Source organism: Berghia stephanieae, chromosome 10 (genome assembly GCF_034508935.2).
Source record: "Berghia stephanieae isolate SIO BIC M18660-M18661 chromosome 10, UCSD_Bste_1.3, whole genome shotgun sequence".
In the NCBI taxonomy this organism is placed as follows: domain Eukaryota; kingdom Metazoa; phylum Mollusca; class Gastropoda; order Nudibranchia; family Aeolidiidae; genus Berghia; species Berghia stephanieae.
The window spans coordinates 23,879,902-23,906,958 of record NC_088369.1 but is presented as its reverse complement, the minus strand read 5'-3'; the positions used below and the strand labels follow the sequence as shown (position 1 = coordinate 23,906,958).

The 27,057-nt window shown below is 34.0% G+C and overlaps 2 protein-coding genes across 3 annotated transcripts in view; one reads left to right on the top strand and one right to left on the bottom strand.

The window, feature by feature from the left end:
• Positions 1–407: 407 nt before the first annotated feature.
• LOC144980853 (uncharacterized) lies at positions 408–15,532 on the bottom strand. Its single transcript, XM_078928718.1, has 8 exons — positions 15,408–15,532; positions 12,044–12,183; positions 9,801–9,876; positions 8,336–8,448; positions 7,247–7,501; positions 6,047–6,178; positions 5,112–5,199; positions 408–1,770 (listed from the first exon to the last, which is right to left on the bottom strand). Exons 2-7 carry the CDS (start codon positions 12,165–12,167, stop codon positions 5,156–5,158), a joined length of 744 nt encoding a protein of 247 aa, XP_078784844.1. The 5' UTR covers positions 12,168–12,183; positions 15,408–15,532; the 3' UTR covers positions 408–1,770; positions 5,112–5,155.
• The window catches only part of LOC144980851 (integrator complex subunit 4-like), a 37,319-nt gene continuing 20,859 nt past the window's right edge, over positions 10,598–27,057 (top strand). Inside the window, exons 1-4 of one of the 2 annotated variants that reach the window (XM_078928716.1) lie at positions 10,598–10,693; positions 24,012–24,321; positions 25,045–25,151; positions 25,567–25,773. In XM_078928716.1, the coding sequence (XP_078784842.1) occupies positions 24,141–24,321; positions 25,045–25,151; positions 25,567–25,773 (495 nt within the window). In that variant the 5' untranslated portion in view covers positions 10,598–10,693; positions 24,012–24,140. Of the gene's footprint in view, positions 10,694–21,970; positions 22,136–24,011; positions 24,322–25,044; positions 25,152–25,566; positions 25,774–27,057 lie in introns of those variants that run through there. The other variant, XM_078928715.1, reaches the window with a different exon arrangement.

Genomic DNA, 27,057 nt, shown 5'->3' with positions numbered 1-27,057 from the left:
AAGCTAAAGAAACCGGGATATACTCCGGCTCTATGAGCCTAAAAGCTCTGAAGGACTACTTTGTCTGGCACAGTTTCATACACAATTTTTCAGATCTTTATCTTATACCAGTGCCTGCTTTCTAAGTTTTCACATTAGATTTATAAGAAGGGTGGCCAAAGTCACCAACTCCATTCACTTCTTTGACTCCCTCTTTCGCCACATGCAGACCTGCCTAGTACTACGAAAAATTTGTAGAAATACGAATTTTTGGCTCCAGCTACAGAGCTGCATAGGTCTCTTTGACTCAATAAATTTTGTTGAAAAGGAAAGTTTAGTTCCTTAGAATCTTTTATATTTAGGACTTTGGAGCATTTTTGGACCATGCTGAGGACAAATTGTTTATTTGTAAAGCTATTTAAAGTGAATTTTTCTATTTTTTCCCTTGGAAACTACAATTTTTTTTTGAAATTTCAAGTAGGCAGCTCTGCAGATGTTGCCTTCCGAACATCCTAAAGGTAAATGATGATGCTTCTCGTCCATTTTATACGATAAATGAGATTTGTTTTTCTCGCTTATTTAAATGCTTGTGATCAACAAGCTTGTAATGAAAAATGATTTATGCACCAGCTTGACCATTCGTTTTTATATATACGATGTTGTGTACTTATAATATCCATGTATCAATTTGATCTTTTCATTATTTTTTTTTGTATTGATTATTACATATTTATATCTGTAAGTTGTTTTTTGACCTATGTAACCTTTAATGATTATGATTGTATTAAAATATCTCAGAGAGAATTGCCTGATGTTATCTCTTTGCACAGACTGTGAGAGATAATGGTGGGGGATGGGGGGATTCTTTAGGTTTTTAAATTTTAAAATGTGATCTGTAGTCTTTTAATGCCCATCAGTTTTTTTGTAAAAGTAATTATAACATTTTCGTAATTGATTTTTTTTTAAAAGATGCATTTACACGAAATTCATCTTCTTTAGCTCTATCTTTTCTTGCTATTTCGATATTATATATATAGCATTTTTGAGGTCATTTTTGTATCATTCGTCAAGTCAATGAAAGTGAATTTTTTCCTTAAGTTTTTTTTTCTCCAAAACCTTAGTATTAGAGTATTTCTATGGCAAATATCTCAAAAATGACCTTTTAGCACTGCCTTGTGTATGCATTGTACATGACATATCATATGTTTTTATGTATTAATATTAATAATATTAAAGATACACAAATTTCTCCTTGGAGATAAATAAAGGGAATTTTATTTATTTTATTTATTAACTTAATATACTTATACCTCAATTCTTATTTTATTCATAATGTTGCCTTGTAAAGCGCTTTGGGCACATTTAATGTTTTTTTAAAGTGTAATCACTTTATAAAATCCCAAGCTCAAGTTTTAAAATTAGGTAAATATATTTTATAAAGTTTATTTATTCATTCTTATAATTCAAGTTTGTAAACCCAATTTCCTTATGGGTAAATATAGTTTTTATATTTATCTTTTAAATATTTTTTTTTTCTGAAGAGGACGAATAAAATGTTTAAAATAACAAAAATCAAAATTTTTTATCTTTGGTCATTTTAACTTTAAAACCTTTTTTTTTTTCTTTTCTGGCATCTGACTTCCACTGACTTGATACTTTTAGGAGTGGTCACATATACCAGAGTTAAAATATAATAGTAATAAGGAAAGACACGCATCTCGCCAACCAATCATTTTCATCATCAGCGTCCATTTGTTTACATCCGAAAAAATGTACAGGTAGTTGATAAATCTGGAAGGAGGTAAAGAGAAATGAACATGTAAGGAATGAAATAAATAGATGAAATAAATTAATGAATAAATGAATAAATAAATAAAAATTTTAAAAACTTGAGCTTTCATATAGCGCAATATCCACTAAACATGCTCAAAGTGCTTTACAAAGGGTCCCTGACAAACAGCAACACGAAACATGTAGAACGAGACATGATGCCTGTTAGAAATTGTTGTTAATGGCCAGGTATTCATTTTACACCTGAATACGGTGAAAAAATGTGAGTAAACAGCCTTTTCCAAGGACTCAACTATGCGCCTGAGCGAAGATCAATCCCCAGAACCTTCCAATCCGAAAGCGAGTGTCATATCACAAGACCACATAGCTGCACATAAATAAATAATTTTTTTTAAATAATAAAATAAATAGAAATTAATCAATAAATCAATCCATATTTTTCTTTTTAAATCAAAATAATTATCATCCAATTAAACACTTCAGAAACCTGAATACACTACAAAGTCACAGCCCCAAGCACTGAAAAATGACAAAACACATCATTTTGAGAGAAAAAAAAATTGTAAATTTCATTTTAATGATTTATCAGTAGATTAAGATGACTATCAACTTGTCCAAAAAAAACCCCCGGTAAACCCAATAAATTCAATATGAGAAAACAACTCAGTCAAAACACTCTCCAATTTCTTGGGGACCAGAGTGGCTGCTCTGTTTGCAGGACATTTGACTCACACAATAATAATAACAATAATAATAATAATAATAATAATAATAATAATAATAATAATAATAATAATAATAATAATAATAATAATAATAATAATAATAATAATAATAGTGCAAATTTGTTAAGCGCAGCTTTATAATGCAGGCTCTGGGCGCATTACAATGACATGTACTACATACATCAAAAATATCAATACACCCATGCACAGCATGATTCCACTCACAAACACTGACATGCGTGCACACACACACACACAATCACCAAAAGAAAAAAAAAATCAATGTGCCTAATAGTTATCCAATAGTTCAGTGGTAAAGCATTCGCTTCAAAAGCAAAGGGACCGTGATTGAATCCCCCCCCCCCCCTCCTCCTCTGTTCACCCAACATCGATTGAGTAGCTGGGTCTATTAAATCTAGTGGAAAGTACTTTGCGATTGATTAGTGCCCTATCCAAAAGATAGCAAGCAATTGCTTCTGTCAGTTTCATGATATAGACACTAGAATATACTCCGGCTCCATGGGTCTAATATGGCTCTGAAGGACTACTCTTTGTAATTATTCATTTATCATTACAGAAATTAAATTAATCAGGGCTTCCTGAGATGTGTAGCAGTAAAGCACTGCTAACCTATTATCAGGCCTGTAAATGGTTGGTGAAAAAATTGTCGGAACTTTTTGAACACGCAAAAATAGACACAACAGGACAAAAATATGGACACAACACAAATATGACACGTCAATTGACTAGTCAAATCATGTCACTTTCCCCTACTTATTTATAACGAGTCCTTATTTTATGGTATCAAAAAAAAAAATTCCAATTATTTTAGGTCCCAGGTCTGAGTAAGTTGTAAAATGAAAGGAAGAGAACAATTCCTACCCTTTTGAAGGATGTGTATCTAGACGTCTAGTGTCGACACGGGAAGCTCCGTATCTTCGCTCCTGTTTGTGTTAAACGTTTACGCTGATTTCTTCGTTTATTTAGATTAATTCTTATAGAAGAAGAAGAAGAAGAAGAAGAAGAAGAAGAAGAAGAAGAAGAAGAAGAAGAAGAAGAAGAAGAAGAAGAAGAAGAAGAAGAAGAAGAAGATGAAAAAGAAGAAGAAGAAGAAAAGGAGGTGGTGCGGTGGTGTGAGAGCTTTCGAAGAAGAATATATATTTCGAAGAAAAATAATTATTTCTCATTATTTTTTTTTCTGTCTCACATTGGGACGGAACCAAAGAAATATAGAGACTGAGAAATATGAACCGGAGATATGCATGTGTGTCGGTAGCAAAATAGAGAGAAACCTTCCAGTCCGGTTCGACACACTTCTGTGTGTGCGTTATTTACTGACTAGGTGTGTGTGTGTGTGTGTGTGAAGACGACTCGCGCGAACTTCGCGACCTCTCTCTCGCTGCAGTCGCCAAGCAGTGAATACATAAACGTCTAGCGGAGCGTGTAAGTGGCATGTTTTGTCTTTGATGCGACAAATAAAAAGTTTTTTTGTTTTGTTTTTTTAAGTCGGCATTTGAAACGGAATAAAATCTAATTTTTTCGAGGAACGAAATAAAAGTCTTTAATTTTCTTTTTTATTGGTTCTGTTCTTATTATCTTTTATTTTTATTTTTTTTAGCACTTATAGAGCAAAATCGTACTGTCGGAAATCCGACAACAGACGGAAGATTTACAGGCCTGTATTATTTCTCAAAACAATCACATAGTGGCCAATTTTTCAGAGAGCTAAAGCGGGACCCCTAAGGTACAATACTGCCTGACCCAAAACAACAGAATGTTTGGATTGTTATATACAGTCAAATTAAGAAATTAAGGAGCAGGCACCAGTGTAAGATAAAAATCTGAACAAGTGTGTAGAAAAGTGTTAGAAAAGCAAAAAAGAAAAATACAAGAAAAAAAAAACATCCCAAAAATATCAGGATCGAACCTCAGACCAGACCTTCTGATTACCGGTCAGACATACTACCATTACACCACAGAGGCTCCCGATAGTTGGGACAATTTTAATACCCACATTCATCACAAGGGTACGTGTGTTACCTGTAAAACCGTTCTTGCATTTAACTTCCAAACGACATCAAAGATATCGGCACAAGAAATACGAGGGGACACACAGCAAGAGTAACCATCCCAACATCAAAAACAGACGCCCACATGTATTCGTTTTTCCCTTCCACTGCCCGACTATGGAATAGCCTCCCAGCTGAAGTGGCTGAAAACGGTTGCCAACATGCCTTCACGCGATTGCTAGAGTTCACAACGTGACTTTTTAATCTATGTTTTTTTGTTTGTTTTTTTAATTAGTATTATGTGCAGAGTTTTAGCAAGTTTAAAATGTAAAACACTGTGGAGTGATCCTCGACAATATTGGAGGTTTCCACAAGACGAAGAAGAAGAAGAACACATACATTGAACACAAGAGGACGAGGATGAAGACATTTGGGTTGCTCCATTCCATTCTTTTGAAAACATCAAATTAAGAAATTAAGGAGCAGGGACCGGTGTATGATAAAGATCCCCAGTCGAGGTAGACTGATTTTTTGGGATGGTTTTCACAATATAAATGCTCTCGCTTTGTTGGGGTTTTTTTATGCAATCATGTCATGCCATACTTACAATGTATACAATATCCACACAGTGCAATCATAAAACATCCGTCATCATCTGAAAGTCAGCAACCGGATTATGAGGACAATGGCTAGAGCTGGGTGGAAAAAAAATAATATCAGATAATGTTTATATTGTTTGTTTTTGTTTTAAAAGCGTTAACGGCAAGTGCGATACGTTGAGGTCATATCAACATCAGATATTTATGTTGTAATTTACATTGAAATCAAAATCAAATACATGAAGATATATATAACTATCCTTCCTTTAACATCGAAGTTGCTTTCTCCTCATGATGTGGAGGGTATGATTTTTGCTCGCTGTTTAATAATAATAATAATAATAATAATAATAATAATAATAATAATAATAATAATAATAATAATGATAATAATAATAATAATAATAATAATAATATATAATAATAATAATAATAATAATAATAATAATAATAATAATAAATAATAATAAAATAATAATAATAATAATAATAAATAATAATAATAATAATAATAATAAATAATTAATAATGATGATAATAATTAATAATTATAATAATACAATAGTATTAATTATAATTATAATTATTATATTATTATTATTATTATATATTATTATTATTATTATATTATAATATAATTAAATAATAATAATTAAAAGTTCAATGAAAATATAAAATAATTCATGAGTTTTTACCATACTAAAATTTCTTAATAGGAAGGTGTAAAAAATTAATTTTCAACATGCATAAAAGGTTGTGCTGCGCTCTAAAGACCTATGCAAATAAATAACACAGGTTGAAAAATTGTCTAATAATAAAATCATCAAATGGCTGTTTTGTTGTTTGTTTGTTTGTTTTTTAGCCTTTATAAAGCTCATTTCTTCTTCAAGATTTTTTCCAATCTGGAGGTTTAGAGAGCTTAGTATTTACTATTCATACTTACTGTAGCATACGACAGCGACTGTGTGCGCTTTCACCCCTTCAAAAATGTTTTCTGAGAACCAAATTTCATCCGCCTTGCTGAGGAGGAAGCCCAGTACTAAGAGAACAACGGTCACACAGATATCTATCAGCACTGGAAAAAATGGTGTGGGAGGAGTAGGGAAAAAAATGAATAATTGAGTACATTTGATGTGTCAGCAACCGAATAACAAATGTGATGTAGTGTAATTTAATAAATTATATATAAAGTGCAGAATCTATGAAGTGCTCTAAGGAGCAATATATACATACAAAGACAATAGATAAGACAAAACAAATAATATTATTACTATTCAAAAGCCTGCATGAATAGAAATGCTGAAATGACAAATTAATAAATGCAAGTGGCTGGCTTGTGATTCTTTTTACTTTTTTGGCCATAATGTTATTATGTAAGTAATAAATGAGGAGGAATATTAAAAATTCAGTTTGATTACCATTTACAATAACAAAACAAAATTTCAAAAGATAGAGATGTAGTAGTAACAGCAATAGTAGATGTAGTAGTTTTAGTAGTAGTAGTAGTAGTAGTAGTAGTAGTAGTAGTAGTAGTAGTAGTAGTAGTAGTAGTAGTAGTAGTAGTAGTAGTAGTAGTAGTAGTAGTAGTAGTAGTAGTAGTAGAGTAGTAGTAGTAGTATAGTAGTAGTAGTAGTAGTAGTAGTAGTAGTAGTAGTAGTAGTAGTAGTAGTAGTAGTAGTAGTAGTAGTAGTAGTAGTAGTAGTAGTAGTAGTAGTAGTATAGTAGTAGTAGTGTAGTAGTATATAGTAGTAGTAGTATTTGTAGTAGTAGTTGTTAGTAGTAGTAGTAGTAGTTAGTAGTAGTAGTAGTAGTAGTAGTAGTAGTAGTAGTAGTAGTAGTAGTAGTAGTAGTAGTAGTAGTAGTAGTAGTAGTAGTAGTAGTAGTAGTAGTAGTAGTAATAATAATAGAAGTAGTTGTAGCATACTGAAAGAAAGAACGAGATAGAGAGAGAGAGAGAGAGTGAGTGAGAGAGAGAGAGAGAGAGAGAGAGAGAGAGAGAGAGAGAGAGAGAGAGAGAGAGAGAGAGAGAGAGAGTAAAATCTAGAAGCAGGAAATAAACACGAATTACTTCTCAAGAGTAAATATCAAATGTAGCATGCTGCTACCGCTTTGTCTAAAAATAAATAATAAGATATGTGTGTACCCTGTAATTTTTTACTCCTATGGCGTGGCTCATCAACAAACGTTGCATCCATACTCATGCTGCGATCACCGGTACTGAGATAATGTTGCTGTTGTTGATGGTGGCTGCTGCTGCCCCAGTAGGAAGAGATGCCCCGGCTGCCAGTGACAGTTGACGAAGTGCCATCAATTGACATGTCAAGGTCACTACCCTGAGAAGGAGTTCTCTCCCCTTCACTTCTGTCGCTGTAGACGGACAACTTGATTTCTGTGAAACCTGAAATATTTATAATAATTTTTTTTGTTTTGTTTTTTTTTTTTTAATATATTTATATTGCACACCTACCCCTTAATGGACAGAGGGCACATTTAGTGGATATTGCGCTATATAAAAGCCCAATACCGTCATGATTCAAAACAGCAGTATGTTTGGACTATTATATAATATATATATATATATAGAGCTTTTTCTGTTCCTTGTTTTAATTTTCTAACCAAAATAGCATAATCCTGGGACTTGCAAGGGTCATTTCCATATGTATAAACAATCTAATTTTCTTCATTGATTATTAAAACATTTTTCTCCAGATACCAAATTGGGACAGTCCCGATTTTACAGTGACAGTTGGTCACTATCAGTGCTGCCAACCCAGGCCCACGTAAATGTGTACAATGGAGAGCCAATTTGAGTAAGATTTTGAAAAAATGTGTACAATTCTGAACAGTAATTAGCACTAAATCTGACAATGGGCATTTAGACCATACTAGCAATAATATAAACAATATTTAAATCAATGAATAAGCTTACACTTTATAGACTATATAAATAGAATCAACTTTCAGATCCATGTATAAATATGATATGACCCAGCCAGATAATATATTATATTATATTGAACTCACTTCATGAACTTCTGGGTCAAGAAACAGATAGTGTTTAAGTAGTGGACCAAACAAGTGTATGAATGCTAAAAACGCTTAAATAATAGGAATTTAATTATGCGTACAATCCTCAGCAAAATGTGTACAATGAATGAAAATGCATAAAAATACTCATTTTTTATGCAGGGTTGGCACCACTGCACTATGTTTATATATTATTATTACTTACCAATATATTGCTGGGCCCTCGATTTGATCCCGTAGCAAGGTCGAGGCCATTTGAAAAAGCGGACTTGGATGGCATCGTCTTGGGACGGGCGTTTCCGACGACAGGTGACATCTCTGTTTAGAGAGGGATCAGAAAAAAACTAACAACTAAACACAGATATAGACATGAAGTATATCAGGTGCCCTTTATACCCAATCACAGACCTGCCACAAATCAGATTCACTAAAATTTGCATATATATCTTTTTTTTTTTTTTAATTGATTTTATTCATTATTATTTTTTATTTTTTTGGTTGTTTTTATATTTATAATCTTTTGGGTATATTGTTTTTTGGTTTGTTTTTTTGTTTTTGTTTATTTTATTTTATAAAATCTGAATTCAAAGAATTAGAAACAATCTGCACAAACATTGAATGCGACTCCCCAATAGCTCAGTTTGCTAGAGCTATAGAGCTCAATTCCAGGATATAGTTTTTTTTCTTATTCTCCCCATATCCACCAAGCAGTGACTGGGTAGCTGGGTCTGTTAGATCTGATGGAAAGTACTTTGTGATAGGCTACTAGCATCAAATCCAAAGGATAGCAAGCAATTGCTATTGTCAGGTTAAAGTTGGGGAAATCGGGATAAATTATACTCAGGCTCCATGGGAGTTATGGCTTAACTTTGAATGCAAGATTTCAAATGAATCACACTATTTTGAAGTACTTTAGAGCATCGAGCTGTAATATAACTCGGTTTACTTATTCGGTTTGCAGATTTAATTGTGAGTTATATTTTTAAAAAGGTTCTTTCTTCTATCAATAATCAATATTTCCACTAAAATAATTAAAGATCGAATAGGGCTGTGTATATATAATGATTGAATCTGTATATGCGTTAGGTCTGTTACATTGTTACTAACAATAAAATACATTTGGCAAAATTAAAAAACTTTAAAATTAAAATAAAGTATTAACATAATTTGAGCTAACGAAATCCTTCCTCAGTACTAAAATATGATGATTAACAATACATAATAAAAAGTCTTGTTACTACCACTACTACTACTACTACTATTACTACTACTACTACAACTAATAATAATAAAAATAATAATAATAATAATAATAATAATAATAATAATAATAATAATAATAATAATAATAATAATAATAATAATAATAAAAATAATTTAACCAAAAAAAAATAATTTTTTTTTAAATTAAAAAAAAAAAATAATAATAATAATAATAATAATAATAATAATAATAATAATAAATAATAATAATAATAATAATCATAATAATAATACTATATAATAATAATAATAATAATATATAATAATAATAATAATAATAATAATAATAATAATAATAATAATAATAATAATAATAATAATAATAATAATAATAATAATAATAAAAATAATAATAAAAATAATATATCCTATTTATAGACTTTAGGTTGATCAATAAAGGAACTCACAAGAGCAGCTTCTGTCGACTAGAAATGACACCTTGGTTGATGGAGACATTGTACTTCTGTGGTTTTGCATTGTCCACTGTTCCAACAATGAGATGAGTTTAAAGAGGGAATTGATGGGAAATTATATTGGTTAGATTCGATGAGAATAGAGGGAGATTGGGTTTTAAAAAGATTAAAGAAAATAAATATGTGAAGATATTCTTTTTACAGCACAGCTCACGTACAACGACTTCCGTTGCAACGAGAGCTCAGCTCGGCTACAACGGGAAATTTAAAAATCACAGTTTTACAGCCTATACAATTCATATAAATCATGCATGGCTATAACGGGAAAATATTTCTTGGAACACAGCTACAACGGGGTTGTGAGTCGCAACTTAAGTACCCAGTTGAGAAAAACTACATATTCAAGAAGAGGAAGGCACACATGACACATAACTTATAGGGAATGGAGATGAATTGGGAGTGGGCAAATTGCAGTTAATGTGTGTACTATTTTACGTTTCTCTGTGTATTTTGAGTACCCATGGCAACGCAATAAAAGGCTAGTGAGAGGCATGTGACTGGCCGATCAACATGGAACAAGTATGTTACTGTTACGCTTAGAGTGAGGGATGTGAGTCTAGTGACTGATTAGGTAACTATGCCCAATGAGAAGTGAGATGGTGAATAGCTCTCTGTGAAGCCTGAGGATAGGATTGTGCACTACTTGAGTTTTGAAGTGCACTTAGTGGCTGTCAGTGCGAAGTTGGAATGGGTGGAAAGCATAGGAAAGGAGGAAGGTAAAATTAACTGTTGTATTGTTCTGACTGTGACTGAAGTAAGTAGAAGAGGGAGGAGGGTTACAGGAATGGAAGTCAAAGTCACGTCGTCTGATTTATTTACTAAGGAAGGTAACTCGAAACGTAGTCCTTGTGTTGTTTTTTTTTAATTTCCCTCAAAATTGCTTCATTTCAAATTCCGTATGCATGGATATACAGAACTAGGCTACAACAGGGATTATTTGCTAGTCCCACTAACTCCGTTGTATCAGAGTTCAACTGCATATACTCGTGAATAGCTCTCAGTATTTGCGGGGAAATAAAGGTTATTAAGAAAAGGCACTCATCTATTTTGATTTTACTTATCATACTACTGTATTGTGGAAATTTAACCACAGACCGACACAAATTTTTAAGCCATCAACAATCACAAAATCAGGCTGGTAACAAGGTCTGTAGGTGTGCAAAAAGTCTGGCAACAGGGCACCAGATGGCGATTCCATAGGTCAAATTAATGACCGATCGATCATAATGCCCTAGCTAAGTTTCTAAATAATCAGGTGACCGATCATTATGCCGTAGCAGATGGCAATTCCATAGGTCAAATTAATGACCGATCATAATGCCCTAGCTAAGTTTCTAAATAATCAAGTGGCCGATCATTATGCCGTAGCAGATGGCGATTCCATAGGTCAAATTAATGACCGATCATAATGCCCTAGCTAAGTTTCTAAATAATCAAGTGACCGATCATTATGCCGTAGCAGATGGCGATTCCATAGATCAAATTAATGACCGATCATAATGCCCTAGCTAAGTTTCTAAATAATCAAGTGACCGATCATTATGCCGTAGCAGATTTTCTAAATAATCATTTGAATCAACGGGTGAAAGAATTATCCTTAATTTTAAAAAGGTTTGCAAGTTACTCGTATATCAATCTGTAAAAAATGGTGTTATAAATTTTTAGATTTGCACGTAATTCTATGCTCGTGGGCAAAATTTTAACATGGGCTGTACAGATCAATTTTAATCCTCAACCCCATTTTTTAAAAGAATAGATTTGATAATTGAATGTTATCTCCAAGAAACTCTGGCAAACAATATAATAATATGCTGATTTTATTTTTTTTTTTTTATTTGCTCATATGTACCCTTTACAGCACATAGTTGAGTCTTTGGAGAAGGCTCTTTACTCACATTCTTTCATCGTACTCAGGTGTAAAACGAGTACCTGGCCGTAAAGAGCGTTGTCTCTGTCCGAAAAAATTGTAATATCACCTAAAAGGCATCATGTCCCGTCTTAAATGTTAAATGTTGCTGTTGGCTAGGGATCCCTTGTAAAGCGCTTTGAGCACATTTAGTGGATATTGCGCTATATAAAAGTTCAACTCTATTTTATTTTTTATTTTTTTTGTGTCATGAATTATTATATATTATGATAAATTTAGGTCTTGAACTGACTCAATTGTTATTTCTTACCTTTATACAAAATATCAAAGGTGTAAGGGTTAAAAACTGTAACCCTCTGTGTCAGAGTGGATTCCTCGTTGCCATAAAATATGATGGATTGGGGTCGGACGATGGGGGGAAATGGGGATGGCATTTATCTCTCCATGTATCTGTTTTAAAATTTTAAAAAGAAAACTTATCACAATGTCACATATCTCTAATCCGAAACTCCACAATTCGAATATATGTCTTCATTATCTGGACAGTTTTTTGTCTGAGGATGGATTCTGTCTTGTTTTTTGCTTTTCTTTATTTGTACACTTTAGCAGACCTGCCCAAGTGCTATGAAAAATTGGTAAAATTACGAAATTTTTACTCCAATTTCAGAACTACATGACTATTTCTAAGTCATTAAAACTTATTGAAAATAAAAGTTGAAACGGTAGTTCATAATTGTAGGTATTTTGAAGTGTTATCTAATCATTGTGAGGGTAAAATGTTGATCTGCAACGTAAATTATAGTGACTACAATTTTTATCTCCTAAAGATCAGGAATTTTTAGATTTTCAAGTAGGCAGATCTGCTTTCGGGACTGATTCCACTATCCAGCTGTCTCAATAATCTGGACAAAATGCTGGGTACAGAGGTGTTCAGATAGGAGAGACGGGACTGTATTTAAACAGATCTCTTTGTCCTTTGACCCCTGGCTAACTAAGAACAAAATAATGGTGCAGTCCACTCCGGATAAGCATAATACCTTGGGATATCAGCGAAAATGTTGTGATTAACCGAAGTTTGTTGCAATTAACCAGTGGCTTTTTAATTAGAATTAATTCCATTTCTTGGGAAATGTTGCGATTAACATTAAATTGTGATTATCCGGCGTGGACTATTAAAAAATCTCTTAAAAATAAATTAACCCATTAAGGAGAATTTTTATCTCATGAGAACTCTGTCAGAGCATGATTTTAGCCTCTCACACACTTGGCCAAAACATCAATTAAAAGATGCAGCTTGATCGATAAAAATAACGAACAATTTGAGTTGTCTGTCTTCTCAACCCTAATGTCAGTCACATCTTCAAAATAATAATGATAATGATAAATTAAAATTCATTCAATTATTATTCAACTACATGTGGGCTTATGGTATGGCAGTTGCCTTCAGACCATAAACTCTAGGGTTTGAGTCCCACTCTGAGCAGTGCACAGTTGAGTCCTTGGAAAAGGTTCTTTATTCACATTCTCTCACCGCAGTCGGATGTAAAATGAGTACCTGGCTATTAACAGCATTGTCCCTGTCAGAAGAAAAAAAATGGAAATATTACCTAATAGGCTTCATGTCTCATCCTACGTGTTTAGTGTTGCTGTTGGCTAGGGATCCCTTGTAAAAAGTTTTGAGGATGTTTGGTGGATAATTTTAATACATAAATGCCCAAAATTTATTTGGGAGGGGGGGGGGGGCTTTTTTTTAAAAATATGTATGTATATATATATATAAATATAAAGGCTTCCCATTTATCTATCTAGCTATAACAGAAGACCTGTTTTCATTAAAATAGTAATACCTATGACACAACTGAGCAATTTTTTTATATATAGAACAAAAAGAAACATGGGAAATAATACTTCCAACCCCATCCCTTTACAAGAATGGCGGAAATAAAAAAGAATTATTTTTTTTTAAGCACCAAAAAATAATGAAATGTTTTCATAAAAATTCAAATACATTTTACAGAAACAAGTAGATAATCTATTGATGATCTCTTTGACAACAACTTGTCCATGAAAATTATGAGTTTGAAGGGTTTTTTATTTATGTACCATGAGTATGAGTAACATAGACTTAGGTAATATGGAAGGGGGTAATTTTAATTCAAATTTTGGACCACTTCAAAAATCATTCCCTGTCAATGAACACTCACTCTTCCTGTTATATGTGCAAACACAAGGTGGACACAGTGCAAGCAGTGGGCAGAGGGGGAAATGATAGAAGCAGAAGGAGAGTTCAGAAGAAATTCTCTTTCACCCATATCAGAATGACTCAGCTGATACCCCTTCTTCTGACTGTAGGAGGATTGTTCCCTGTATAACACTATCAGAATATGTATTATTTTGTCCTGATTTTATTTGGACAAGCGTTAGAAAAGCTTTTCCTTTAGGCCACAGTTACTTTGATTGACTTTTATATTCCTTTTGAAGGGAATGTTTGAACTCTTTTCTTTTTATCTCTAGGTTGACTTCCAATTGTTCAATAATTTTGTCTTTCACATCAAATTAAATAAAGCGGGTTTAGACTACCTGGTGATAGCTACTATACCATTATTATTTTCATTTGCATCAATTTTTTGTGATTGTGAATTTTTCAATAATTTGAAATTTAAAAAAAATATATACTGCCACAGGAGAAAGTCCGAATAACTTGTTGACTGCAGGTGCGCATTGAGGTGTTTGAGTCCGAATAGCCACAGGAGACTATTCAGACTCGAGTCTGAATAGCCGCAGCCTACTTTATGAAAAGTATGTTGAATTTTGTGAATATAAATTTTTTTAAATATACAGTATAGCATTAGTATAGAATAAAGTAGTTTGTTAACAATAATCGGGGAAAACTACAGATGTCTATACAAAGACAGAATTATACGTCTAAAGATAACTAAGTGGATATAGAAGGACAGATCTATAATAAATAATGTCGTTATCATTGACCTCAAACTCATACTCATAACTTAAAATCAGCATTGATGATTGTATGAGTCATGAATATTATTAAACAATTTGAATTTATGACGGAACAGCCGTTCTTATTTTTATCAGAATATATAATTAACAATTAATAACATTTATTTTATTTTAATTCAGTTTCAGTCTTGCAACTCTGAAAAGTTTTTCGGTCTAAAAATCAAAAATAGACAATGTCCTGTAAATGTGACCGAAATATGTTGCTTTTGTTTTTATTTCTCTCTTCTTTTTTTTTTTTTTTTTTTTTTTTTTTTTTTTTTTTGGGCCTCGAATCGGTTCAGTTCACCTGCCTCGACAAAATGTCGAAATAAATCAAATAGGCTGCCCTGGGCCTTGAAACTGTTACGCAATTCTCAATCACTTGATTGGGACAATTAAGCGGTAAAGGCAAACAACATGCATGATAAAATCGACTTTGTTGTTAAAGTGAGTCAGGTGAAGACGTAGGACGAAGGGACAAGAGTGCAGGAGTGCAGGTGAGAAGAAAGAACGAGTGGTGGAGGGACTCAACTTCGTCGAGTGAGCAGTTGGTTGGACTTGATTTTGATTCAACAATATGCAAGAACATAGTCCACGTAATGTCCCAGCAATAAAAACAAACAATATGCTAAATTATATACGTACAAGTAAAAACACACAGATACAAAACTTACTATAAACTGCGTGTTTTCCTTTTTTATTGCACCTCAATAATATGACCTATAAATAGCATAAAATCAGCTGTAAGTTTGTTTTGGTACCCGAGCGTCTTCTCGAGAGTAAACGTCAACAACAAGTCGTAGAAATAGCTTTTCGCAATATTATTACAGTTTAGGGGGAGGGGGTGGGGGGGCACATCTTTCAACTTTCAAAGCTTTACTGAATCATTATACATTATTTTAAAAGCAGCTTTTCGCTTTTAAAGTTCGTTAGCGATTTTTACTGCATTAGACCTAACTCCAAAGTCCCGAGGGGGAAAATCATTGAGTCCATTACCATATCGGATTGGTCTGACCTCCCCTACCCATTTTGTCCCGAACTAGTTTATATTATGACCATCAAAGGCTCGTCCATTTCCGTAAATTTTGAAATCATTCGTAGGCAGAAAAGCAATGACTTTTATTACTAGACCTTGTAACTAGTATGGCGAGTGTGGATTTGTCTGAAAATGTCTATTCCTCTGCCTTAAAAAAAAAAGAATAAATAAATAAACAATGAATAATACCACGACTTATCTACGTATTATGAGAACAAAGAAACAAGTGGATAACCAGTGACCCTGACATGAAAAATGGCGGGATTTTGCACAAAAATACATGTTCTGATTAAATCGCTTTGGTGTTATTGGAAATGAGGAACAAAGAAATCTGATTTCAATTTTTTATCAACAAATAAATCAATTTTCTAATCTATTATCAATTCATTATTTTATCGGTTTGTTTATTTAAGTATTTAACTAGTATTTATTTACTGGTATAATATTATCTATGTTTTATTAATTTATCTTCTTTTTTTTTTTTTAGAAAGCGAATGGAAACTCCTTCTATATTAACCTGTACCCATAGAATTAAACGAATGAGAATACGTACGAAGCCTAAAAAGTGTCCACCAATGAAAGCATTCAGCGCCATTTTGTTGTTGGCTGAGAATGTAGTAACCATTCATTCGGTATCTATGTCAACATAACGACACAAGAAAAACAACAAACAATATCAAAATCCACAATAAAATGTTTCAGAACTGTTGCGTATATTTATGGCACAACGAAGCTGTCAAAAAATGAAGTTAGAGAATGTGTGTAATCATGTATTATAATAACCTGTAATGTGTTTTCCAACCACCACATCATCTACTACTACAACCACCACCGCAATATCATCACTAACACTACTACTACAACCACCAGCCCCACATCATTATCACTACCACTACTACTACACCACCACCAGCAAATCATCATCACTACCACTACTACAATCACCACAACCACATCGTCATCACTACCACTACTACTGCAACCACCACCACCATATCATCATCATTACCACTACTACCACAACCACCACCACCACTACTACTACAACCACCACCACATCACTACCTCAACTACTACAACCACCGCCACAATAGCATCACTACCACTACTACTACAACCACCACAACCACATCGTCATCACGACCACTACTACTACAACCACCACCATATCATTACCATTACCACTACTACTACAACCACCACTACCACCATATCATTACCATTACCACTACTACTACAACCTCCACAACCACATCGTCATCACTACCACTACTACTGCAACCACCACTACCACCATATCATCACCATTACAACTACTACTACAACCACCACAACCACATCATCATCACTACCACTACTACTACAACCACCACCACATCATCATCACTATCACTACTACTACAACTACAACCACCACCACATTATCATCACTACCACTACTACTACTGCAACCACCACCACCATATCATCATCATTGAAATATTTTTTTTTTAAATTGAGCTTTATATAGTGCAATATCTACTAAATGTGCTCAAAGCGCTTTACAAGGGGTCCCTGGTCAACATTTAACATGTAGGACGGGACATGACGCCTGTTAGGCGATATTACAAATTTTCGGACAAAGACAACTCTGTTAACGGCCAGGTACTCATTTTACACCTGAGTACGGTGAGAGAATGTGAGTAAAGAGCCTTTTCCAATGACTCAACGATGCGCCGAGCGCGAGGCTCGAACCCAGGACCTTCCGATCCGGAAGCGAGTGTCATACTACTAGACCACATAGCCGCATCATTACCACTACTACTACAAACACCACCATCACATCATCATCACGACCACTACTACTACAACCACCACCACCACCATATTATTACCATTACCACTACTACTACAACCACCACAACATCATCATCACTACCACTACTACTACAACTACAATCATCACCACCACCACATCATCATCACTATTACTACTACAACTACAACCACCACCAACACCACATCACCTCACTAACACTCAGTACTACAATCACTACCATTAGGTTTTGGAGCTTTACTTCATTTGAAATAAGGAAACTTCGGAATTGTATTTGGCATTGTGTTTATATATCATAATATAATTCTAATCAGTTATCTATTTAGAACTAGATACTATACAATATGTATGCCAAATACCACCCCAATTCCCCTTTCTTGTGTGCGGGAATTCCTCTTTCGGCATTGAAATTGAGTGTGAGAGAGTCATCACTACACACATAAACAACAGAAACAATTTAAAAACAAGACTATGACACGCAACCACTCACACACGAGGCTATACTATTTATCCTTTTCTCTATATAGAATAGGACAAGACAAACAATAGCTTGACTCTCGCTACACTTCGCATTGATGTTTGTCGTCTCACGAGTTCAACTCTCGGTCGACCTGTCAATATTCCTTTTTGCCTCGGACGTAATCATTAATAGAATGTTGTGTGGTTTTGACCGTGAAGAAAACCTTAAGAAGTCACATTTATATCATTTTAGAGAGATCGTTTTGAATAATTTTGAGTTAAACGAGCGAGCAGCAACTTGTTTTCATGAACGGCCGATCAGCGCTTGTTTACTATAGTAACACGATTCCCAGCCAACATCAAAATGGCGGATATTTTTCTCATCGAGGCCGCTGGTTGGTTAGCCAATAAGAGCACCGTACGGTTTCCATTGGGTAAATTCCTTCACAATATTTTTGGAACATGCCTAGAAGAACAGGTATGAATAATTTTGAAACGGACAATAATATGCCTTTAAGATGACTTATCTTTAAACGGGTTGAATTTATTTGTATTAAAACATTCATCCTTAGTTGGATAGCTCTTGACACGCTATTGCTTGAACTAGATTATTTTTTTAAAATACGCCCTTCCGCCACATCATAAGATATCGTCGCCTGGGCATTCCACGAAAGAATACAGATAATCCATCAAACAAGATGTCTGATGTCAACAGGAATCTGGTCATGTTTTGACTTTTATACATTCTGATCACATGACATGTGAAAAAGTTCTAGCCAGCATGAAGAATAAAAAGTACCGATTTTCTTTGTTTAGAACCAAGCTGCTCGTTGCTGGGCGGACGTGACAACAGTCCGTTGAATCCAATTGAGATATTTGATAAATATCAACTTGTGTATACATATTATAATGGAATTCCTATTATAATATCAATAATAGGGCCAAAAATGGACAAAGTCAGACCTGCCAGGCACTACGAAAATTTCGTAGAAATACGAATTTTTAGCTCCAGCTACAGAACAGAATTCGCCTCTTTTGACTCAATAAATCTTATTGAAAAGGAAAGTTTAGTATTTCCTTAAAATCTATAATCGGAACTTTGGGGAATTATTGAATCATCCTGAGGGCAATTTATTTATTTCCAAAGTTATTTAAAATAACTTTTTCTTTTTTTTTTATTTCCTTTGAAAAAAAAAATTGAAATATCAATTAGGCAGTCTGCTAAATATTCCTTAAATGCCCTTAAAGCATAAGTAACAAAATATTTGATATTTTACATTGCATATTCTTTGAGATAAAAAATATTAAAAAGGGAGAAAAAGATAAAAGCATAGAAGAATATTTTTTTTCAAATAACAAAACAAAAACAAACAAACAAAAAAAAAACAATAACAAAACAAACACCGTTCCCCCCCCCCCCCCTAAAAAAATATCCATTCTTATTATTGACATATTATGAATGCTCTGCCATATCTGTATTTTAAAGCAAAAAGTTTTCTATCAATGACATTTTAAAATTAATTAACATCTTTAGAATTTTTAATTTGAAATTCCAGTTGATTCCTGTTTTCGCAGTATGAAATATAAATGCATTATTCCGGGTCCTTCTAATTGCCGTTCGGCGCCGTCTGAAGCCGTCCAGAGCAGTCCTTATGCCGTCTGGATGCCATCTGAAGCCATCCATAGGCTCTCAGAATCGTCCGGGGGTATGGAGCCACCCGGGGCCATTCAGAAGCCTCTAGGGCCGTTCGGGGACTATCGACGTCGTCTGTAGCAATCCAGAAGCCGTATGGTGCCGTCCGAAGGAGGTCTGGAGCCTACTATAGCCACCCGGAGGTCGTCCATATCCGCCTGGTGCCGTCCGTAGGTCATGTGAAACATTATGAACCCATCCATTTGCACCAGAGCCCAGAGCCGTCCGAAGCTGGCCTAAGCCGTCCGGACCCACCCAAAAGCCATCCAGAGGCCATCTGATGCATTCTGAAGCCACCCTGAGTCCGCCTGAAGCCACCCAGAGGCCGTCTGGAGCCATCCAGAGGCCGTCTGGGGTTGTCCAGAGGTCGTTTGGAGCCGTTCGAAGGACTCTAGGGTCTTCTAGAGCATTGGGAGGCCACCCAGAGCCATCCGGTGCCGTCCGGAGCCATCCAGACGCAGAGGGCATCCGGAGCCACATGGAGTCGTACAGATGCCATCCGATGCCTTGTGAACCCACTTAAACTTAAAGGCCCTCAGAACCGTTAGGAGGCCGCATGGAGCCGTCTGGAGGCCCATTAAAAACAATGGGCCCATAATGAATTGGATTATCAGACCTGCAAATAAGTACACGTTGGATTGTCGGAATGTCAGTAAGTGCATTCTTTCCTTACCATGAAGAATAGAAATTAACCCTTACTTTCATATCTATTGGGGTCCCGACCATGGATATCACAGGCTCCTAGTAGTCTGTGGTCCCGACAGCTCAGTTGGTTGAGCACTCGCTTCGCACGCAAAGGGACCAAGATCGATTCCGGGTGCAGTCGAGATTTGTTTCTGCCCCCCCCCCCCCCCCCTCCCCTGTCCACCCAGCAATGAATGGGTGACTACGGCTGAGTCCGTTAGATTAGGCGGGAAGTACTTTGCGATATATGCATTTTTATGCATTTTCCATATCTGTGGTTATAATTTCGATTCCCCAAAAAAAACCTAGCTCATCCCGAAGTTTTTAGACAATGGGTCACACACATTTTGGTAAGCTGGCATGCATTAAAGGTAGCTATGCCCACCAGGGATCAACAACAAGAAAGTTGTATCAATGAATGAATGAATGAATTATTGTCGGTAAAAAAAAACATATTATGCATACATCTTTTATGAATGGCCTAACTAGTGACAAATGACAACAAACTACAAAAGTAATAATGAAAAGAAATTAACGATGTACCTATATTTTCTAAATAAAATCTGAGTTAAAGTCAGTAAGCCATTTAAGGATTTTCTCCGAGATAAGAAGTAGTCGGAAGCATGGAGAAAAGTCAGTCAGTCGCCTACCATCTGGAGCATAAGAGCATGTGGATATTTAATATAGCGGGATATCCACCAAACGTGCTCAACGCGTTTTACAAGGGAGTTCTGTCAACAGCAACTTTTAACACGTCGTAGGACGAAACATGACGCCTGTTTGGTTATATTACAATTTTTGCGGGTAAAGACAACGCTGATAACGACCAGATTCTTATTTTACACCTGAGTACAGTGAAAAAATGTGAGTAAAGAGTCTTTTCAAAGTACTCAGCCATGCGCCGCTCGCTCCGAGCGAGTCTCGAACCCGGGACCTTGCGATACGATGGCGAGAGTCATACCACAAGACCCTAGGACTTTATAATATATATATAGATGTCACTGACTAGACCCCATAGCAACCCCACCTTAGAGTAGCCTAAGGAAAAACGGAATGGGCTTTCATATTTCACTCTTCCTCGCTAATGTGAACAGTGTTTATGTAAGTCGATTGTTGCCGTCGGGTAAGAAAGTTATGGTAAAAGATACGTTATCTTTCAGTTAAGTAACCTGCCATTGTATCATCGAGTCATTAAAAATTCATTACATAATATGTTATATTATTACCGTTATTAAGAAAATTATATCCCTTACAAAAAAAAAAAGAAGAAAAAAAAAACCCAAAACGAAACAAACAAATGATGATAATGATGACGATGACGATGATGATGATGATGATGATGATGATGATGATGATGATGATGATGATGATGATGATGATGGTGGTGATAATGATGATAATGACAATAATAATAATAGTAATAATAATCATATTAATAATAATAACAATAATAATAATAATAATAATAATAATAATAATAATAATAATAATAATAATAATAATAATAATAATAATAACAAAAAATACGATTTAATAGCAACACGGCTCTGTTATTCAGTCGAAGTTGTAAACTAAACTGCTTCGCGACTATACTTTTCCTGCATGAAGTCAAGACGAAAGTTGAGTGATTTGAGGAGTGAAATAAAGCTAAGGATCAGTTATGGCTGCAAAACTTAAAAAGCGAGCCCTTGCCGAATTTAGTCACGTAGTTACGGTAATATACTGCTATGTGATTGATTCAACTGTTACATATTTTGTGTATTTGTAACCCTCTTACTCTCATTGTTGTTGTGAGATCGAGATAACCACAATTCATACTCTAGTAATAGACCCTCCTACTCCTACTCCTACAACTCAACTCGACTCTCCCGTTCACCTCAGATTTCACATCATCAGACATTTGTGACAAAACAATTTTCTTCTTCTTCAGTATCTTGAATCCGAGCAAATAGAAATTGTGAGCTGAGAAAAATTGGTGTGGCATGATATAAACCATAACTTCAACTTATTCAATGATTCAATGCACTCCTCATCATTTTGCTGTTGGCTGCTGGCTCTATCTCTGGCAACCCTGGCTCTTCTACTTCTTATTGATGATCTTAACTGTACAAAATTGCACCGTTTTTATGAACCTCCGTTGGAGGTGTAAAAAAAACACACCTTTTTTATGCACATCCGTGGGCGGTGTAAAAAAAAAAACGCACCATTTTTATGCACCTCCATTAGCGGTACCCCAACTAAAATGTTGCCACTTGAAGAATAATGATCAGTGTTGAATTGTAAGCTTCAACTTATTAGACGAAGACAGATACTGTGGACGTTTTGGGTTTCCCCTTAATCAACAAAACACGATGAATAAAACACAGAGGACCAATGAGATATGTGTGAATGGAGTAGTTAAGGTGAATAAAAACAAAAACAATGATGGGACAGGAAATAGAATACCCCTTTGTAAGGAAGTACGAATTAAAATAGAACAATAAATATTAATAAAATTAATTACACAGTTTTTATGTACCATCATTGGGGGTGTAAACGTGCAGTGTAGAAATAGACCCACAGAGAACAGAGGCTTCGCATCTTATTTTCTGTGAATAGACCCATCTTCTACGCCCATGAGTTTTAGTATAGTTTTAGATTGTAGTTTAGCACGCTGCTCAGTGATTACCGATGCACGTTTATACAATGATAATGATTAAACACAAATAATATTTTTAAAATCAAAGGTAAAAAGAAACATGGCACTCGAATAATGATCACAATGACCAAAACATAAATAAATAAAGTATTTTGGAAAAAAAATCTAAGTTTTGTCAAACAGGATAAAACGTTTTTGAAAAGCAACAACAACAAAACAAAAAAAAAGAAGAAAAAAAAAAAGACAAAGATGCAGTAAACAAATACACCGATGATAATGATAAAATATAAAATGATAACAATCGACGTGTACATATAAGTGCACGTTGATAACACAATTGAATGGTACCGATGCTTTTAAAAAAAAAAATAATAAGAATGATAATAATAGATTAATTTAAAATAATAAAAATATGTCCAGTAACTAACAAAGAAAATAATTTCTTTCTCAATAAAATAAAATTTAATTTAAAAAAAGGTGTTCACAATGGGAATCGAACCCAGTACCTTCAAGGTTAAGAGTCTGACAGCTTGTCCACTGTGCTACGGAGCCACCTGACTGTTCATAACATATTATTAAGATCTTTCTAACACATTATTTTACATACAATGTAACTTCTATTTTCTGGTTTTAAATTTCGATTTTTTTTTTTTTATTTTTTTTTTTATTAACAAAGATGTACAGTTGTCACAATATAACTTTTGCCATGTCCAAATACAGAAACACTGAATCACGTGGAACGCGCATGCATAACGGAGGTGCATATAAATGATCCATTAAGATACACCATCAACAGAGGTGCATAAAAACACTATGTAATGATAATGATGATAAAAATAATAAGCTCTTTATTTTATAGTTGTAAGTATGATTTATGTTGCAGTCGGCTGCAATTTATCTTATGTTTCAGTTTCACACTTTATTATTGCTCTCATTTTCATTTAATTTATAGGAAGAGCCCCAGCCCATAAAAAAACTTCGACTAGTTATAAAATCAAAGGCTCCTACTGTTTCATTGAATTTGTCAAGTGCTGCAACTTCTGAAGATGTTGTATTCTTGCTTCTCAAACTGGAAGAGAACATGCCGTCATCCAAAGAAGGAGCAGAATCAGTTTTTAGTGAACTCACAGATCATTTGGCAGGTCAAAAAGATGGAATCATCCGATCCAAAATCTTCTCATTATTTACTGAACTGGCCAAAATACCAGGATTCAATGTACAAACTGTTGCTGATGATCTGTTGATTCGGTCACAGAATGAAAGTAAGTATTATGCAAGTTTTGAGATACAAAGTATTTATGGAATGAGATTACTTGGTTTTGTCCTGACCCTGGTTGGGAGGGAAGCAGTCAAATGTTGTGTAGTTAGAGTTTTGGGAGATGATGTTTTTTTTATATTGTAAATAATCTCTCTCTCTGCAATGCACTGTATTATTTTTTGTTTTACATGTATATAGGATTTGTAAACATTTGAGTGTATTCCTCTTAGTGGGATCCCTTGCTTGTGTCTGGATAGACATATAGGTGACCTCAAACTAAGTACTCTGATAGTGTGCTCTTGGAATCTGCATCTGTTCCCTATATTTTAACTAATTTCCCTTTCTCTTACTTATTATTGGGTGCTTTAATTTTAATTGTGATTATAGAACTTTTTACTATCCCATTTTCTTCCTTTTCACTGGTGCTGATATGACTTAAATGTGTTGCAAGCATGTTAAAACCCTCAAAAACAAAAAAAAATAAGGCTGGATTTAACTCATTCAACCATAGGCCTCTAGCTACATGCTGTCCACTCTCCCTGGATATTATTTTGTACGTTTCAAAATGAATGAAAAATATACTTATTTACTCAATCTAAGAGAACAAAATTTACATATTCATTGTTTCATTCAACTACAGACTAGAATTAGCTAATTTTAGTCCCAATTTCAAAACTTCATGAACAGCTCTGTTTTTGTTTGTTTGTGTGTTTGTTTGTTTTTTCAGAGTCCCAGATGGCATTGGCACAGATGTTTAAGACCATGAGATTTATCTCCCATTTTCTTCTTAATTCGAGTCAATACATTTATAAATTTGTTGCAGCAGCTAAAAGGGTAATTGTCAATGTTTTTTTATATCTTTTTTATCTTATGTAAGTCTTTACTATTCTCTTTATAAAAATTTCTGTTTTTGTTTAATGACGGATGATAAAAATAGGGATAATTATGATAATAATATATAATAATAATAATAATAATAATAATAATAATAATAATAATAATAATAATAATAATAATAATAATAATAATAATAATGATAATGATAATAATAATAATAGTAATGATGAGCATGATGATTATGGTGATGATAATAATAATAATGATAACAATTATAATACGAATACTATTCCTAAGCATTTTCTTATTATGTTTTGAAAAAGTATATTCTTTATTCATTGAAACTAGTATATTAACAATAATGAAAAGCATTTGTGATACTTTTAATTTTTGACTATCATTTCTTTTTCAGAGCATTTCAAGCAGAAATCATTTGGTACGCAGTAGTTGCCTCCAGCTTATCGGCTGCCTCGGCTTTCGGGACTCTCAAAACAAAAAAGAGGAGTCGAGTTCAACACCATCGTCATCATCAGAAAGTTTGACATCAGTTCAGTCTTTCCTAACGCGATACATCGGCGACCCTGACCCTCGTGTCAGATGCAGTGCTTTTGAGGCCATGGTAGGGAATATTTTGCTCTTTGTTGTTTTTTTTTTGGGCCCAATATTAATTTCCAGACTAACAATCTTATTAAGAAAGTTTGATTGGTTGTTATAGTTTTTATTTTGAGGTGGAGCATTGTCTTTCATCATCAGTTTTCATTATCCTTACCGTCATCATCATTGGTATCATCATTTTCATCATGTTCATCGTTTCCATCATCAACTTCATTATGACCACCACAATCAAAAACCAATTAAATGTTTATACTACAATGTGTTTTTATTTATTATTGACACATCTCAGGTTTAAATAACTCCAAAGCTATGTGAGATTTCATCAAACGGTCTTTTGTCATAGGCGCAAAATTCATTTAAGTTTTGATTGATAAATAGATTTTAAGAAGCTCATGTACAGAGAATGATAAGACATGGAACGAGTTAAAAAAGTTAGCTCATGATAGAGAAGGATGGAAACTGTTTGTCTGTGGCGTATACCCTGACCCAGGGTGAAAAAGGCAATGATGATGATGATGACCCTTCAGGTTTGAATAACTCAAGAACAGCTGCAAGGACATAAATTTGGTTTTCAACATATTAATCCAAATTTATTAAAGTATATTTTTTTTCTAAAATCATCTAACTTGTGATCATGTGTTTGTGCAATCATCCGATTTAAAGTGCCACGTGACCACCACCATTTTTGCCTTCTTATTGTTTGTTTTCATAAAAACTGCCGTCACCAAGGGTTCCCTTCATTGGGTCAAATATCAAAATGCTATCATAAACATCAGGACAATCAGTAATGACGTCTTAATAAAATTAATTTAGCAGTGTCAAGACAATATTCCAAGTTGATATCCTCAGATTGACATGTTTAGTGAAATAAACTTTCGAGAATCATGTCGGACAAAGCCAAAAAGGAGCGCACAGTGTCAAAACTTATATCAATGGAAACTTGAATAAATTCTACACATGTGGCAAAAAACCGTTTAATGAAATTTTAGCATAGCTCTTGAGTTTTTCAAACTGAAATGTATCAATAATAATTTTAAAAAACACACTGTATAATGTTTATTTTCAAATTTAAATTCAGCGTCTAAAATTTATGTAACTTTCGACTTTGTAATACTTACGGAGATGGTGAATGTAAATGATAGCTATCAAGAAAATATTAAAGACAGTGCAGATTAGAATTGAATTAAACATTTTTCTCTCACGGAGCACATAATTCATATTAAAAAAAAAAAAAGAATAGATCTTGTGAGGGGAGATGTTTAAAACTCTTTGAGGTTTTATTTTGATA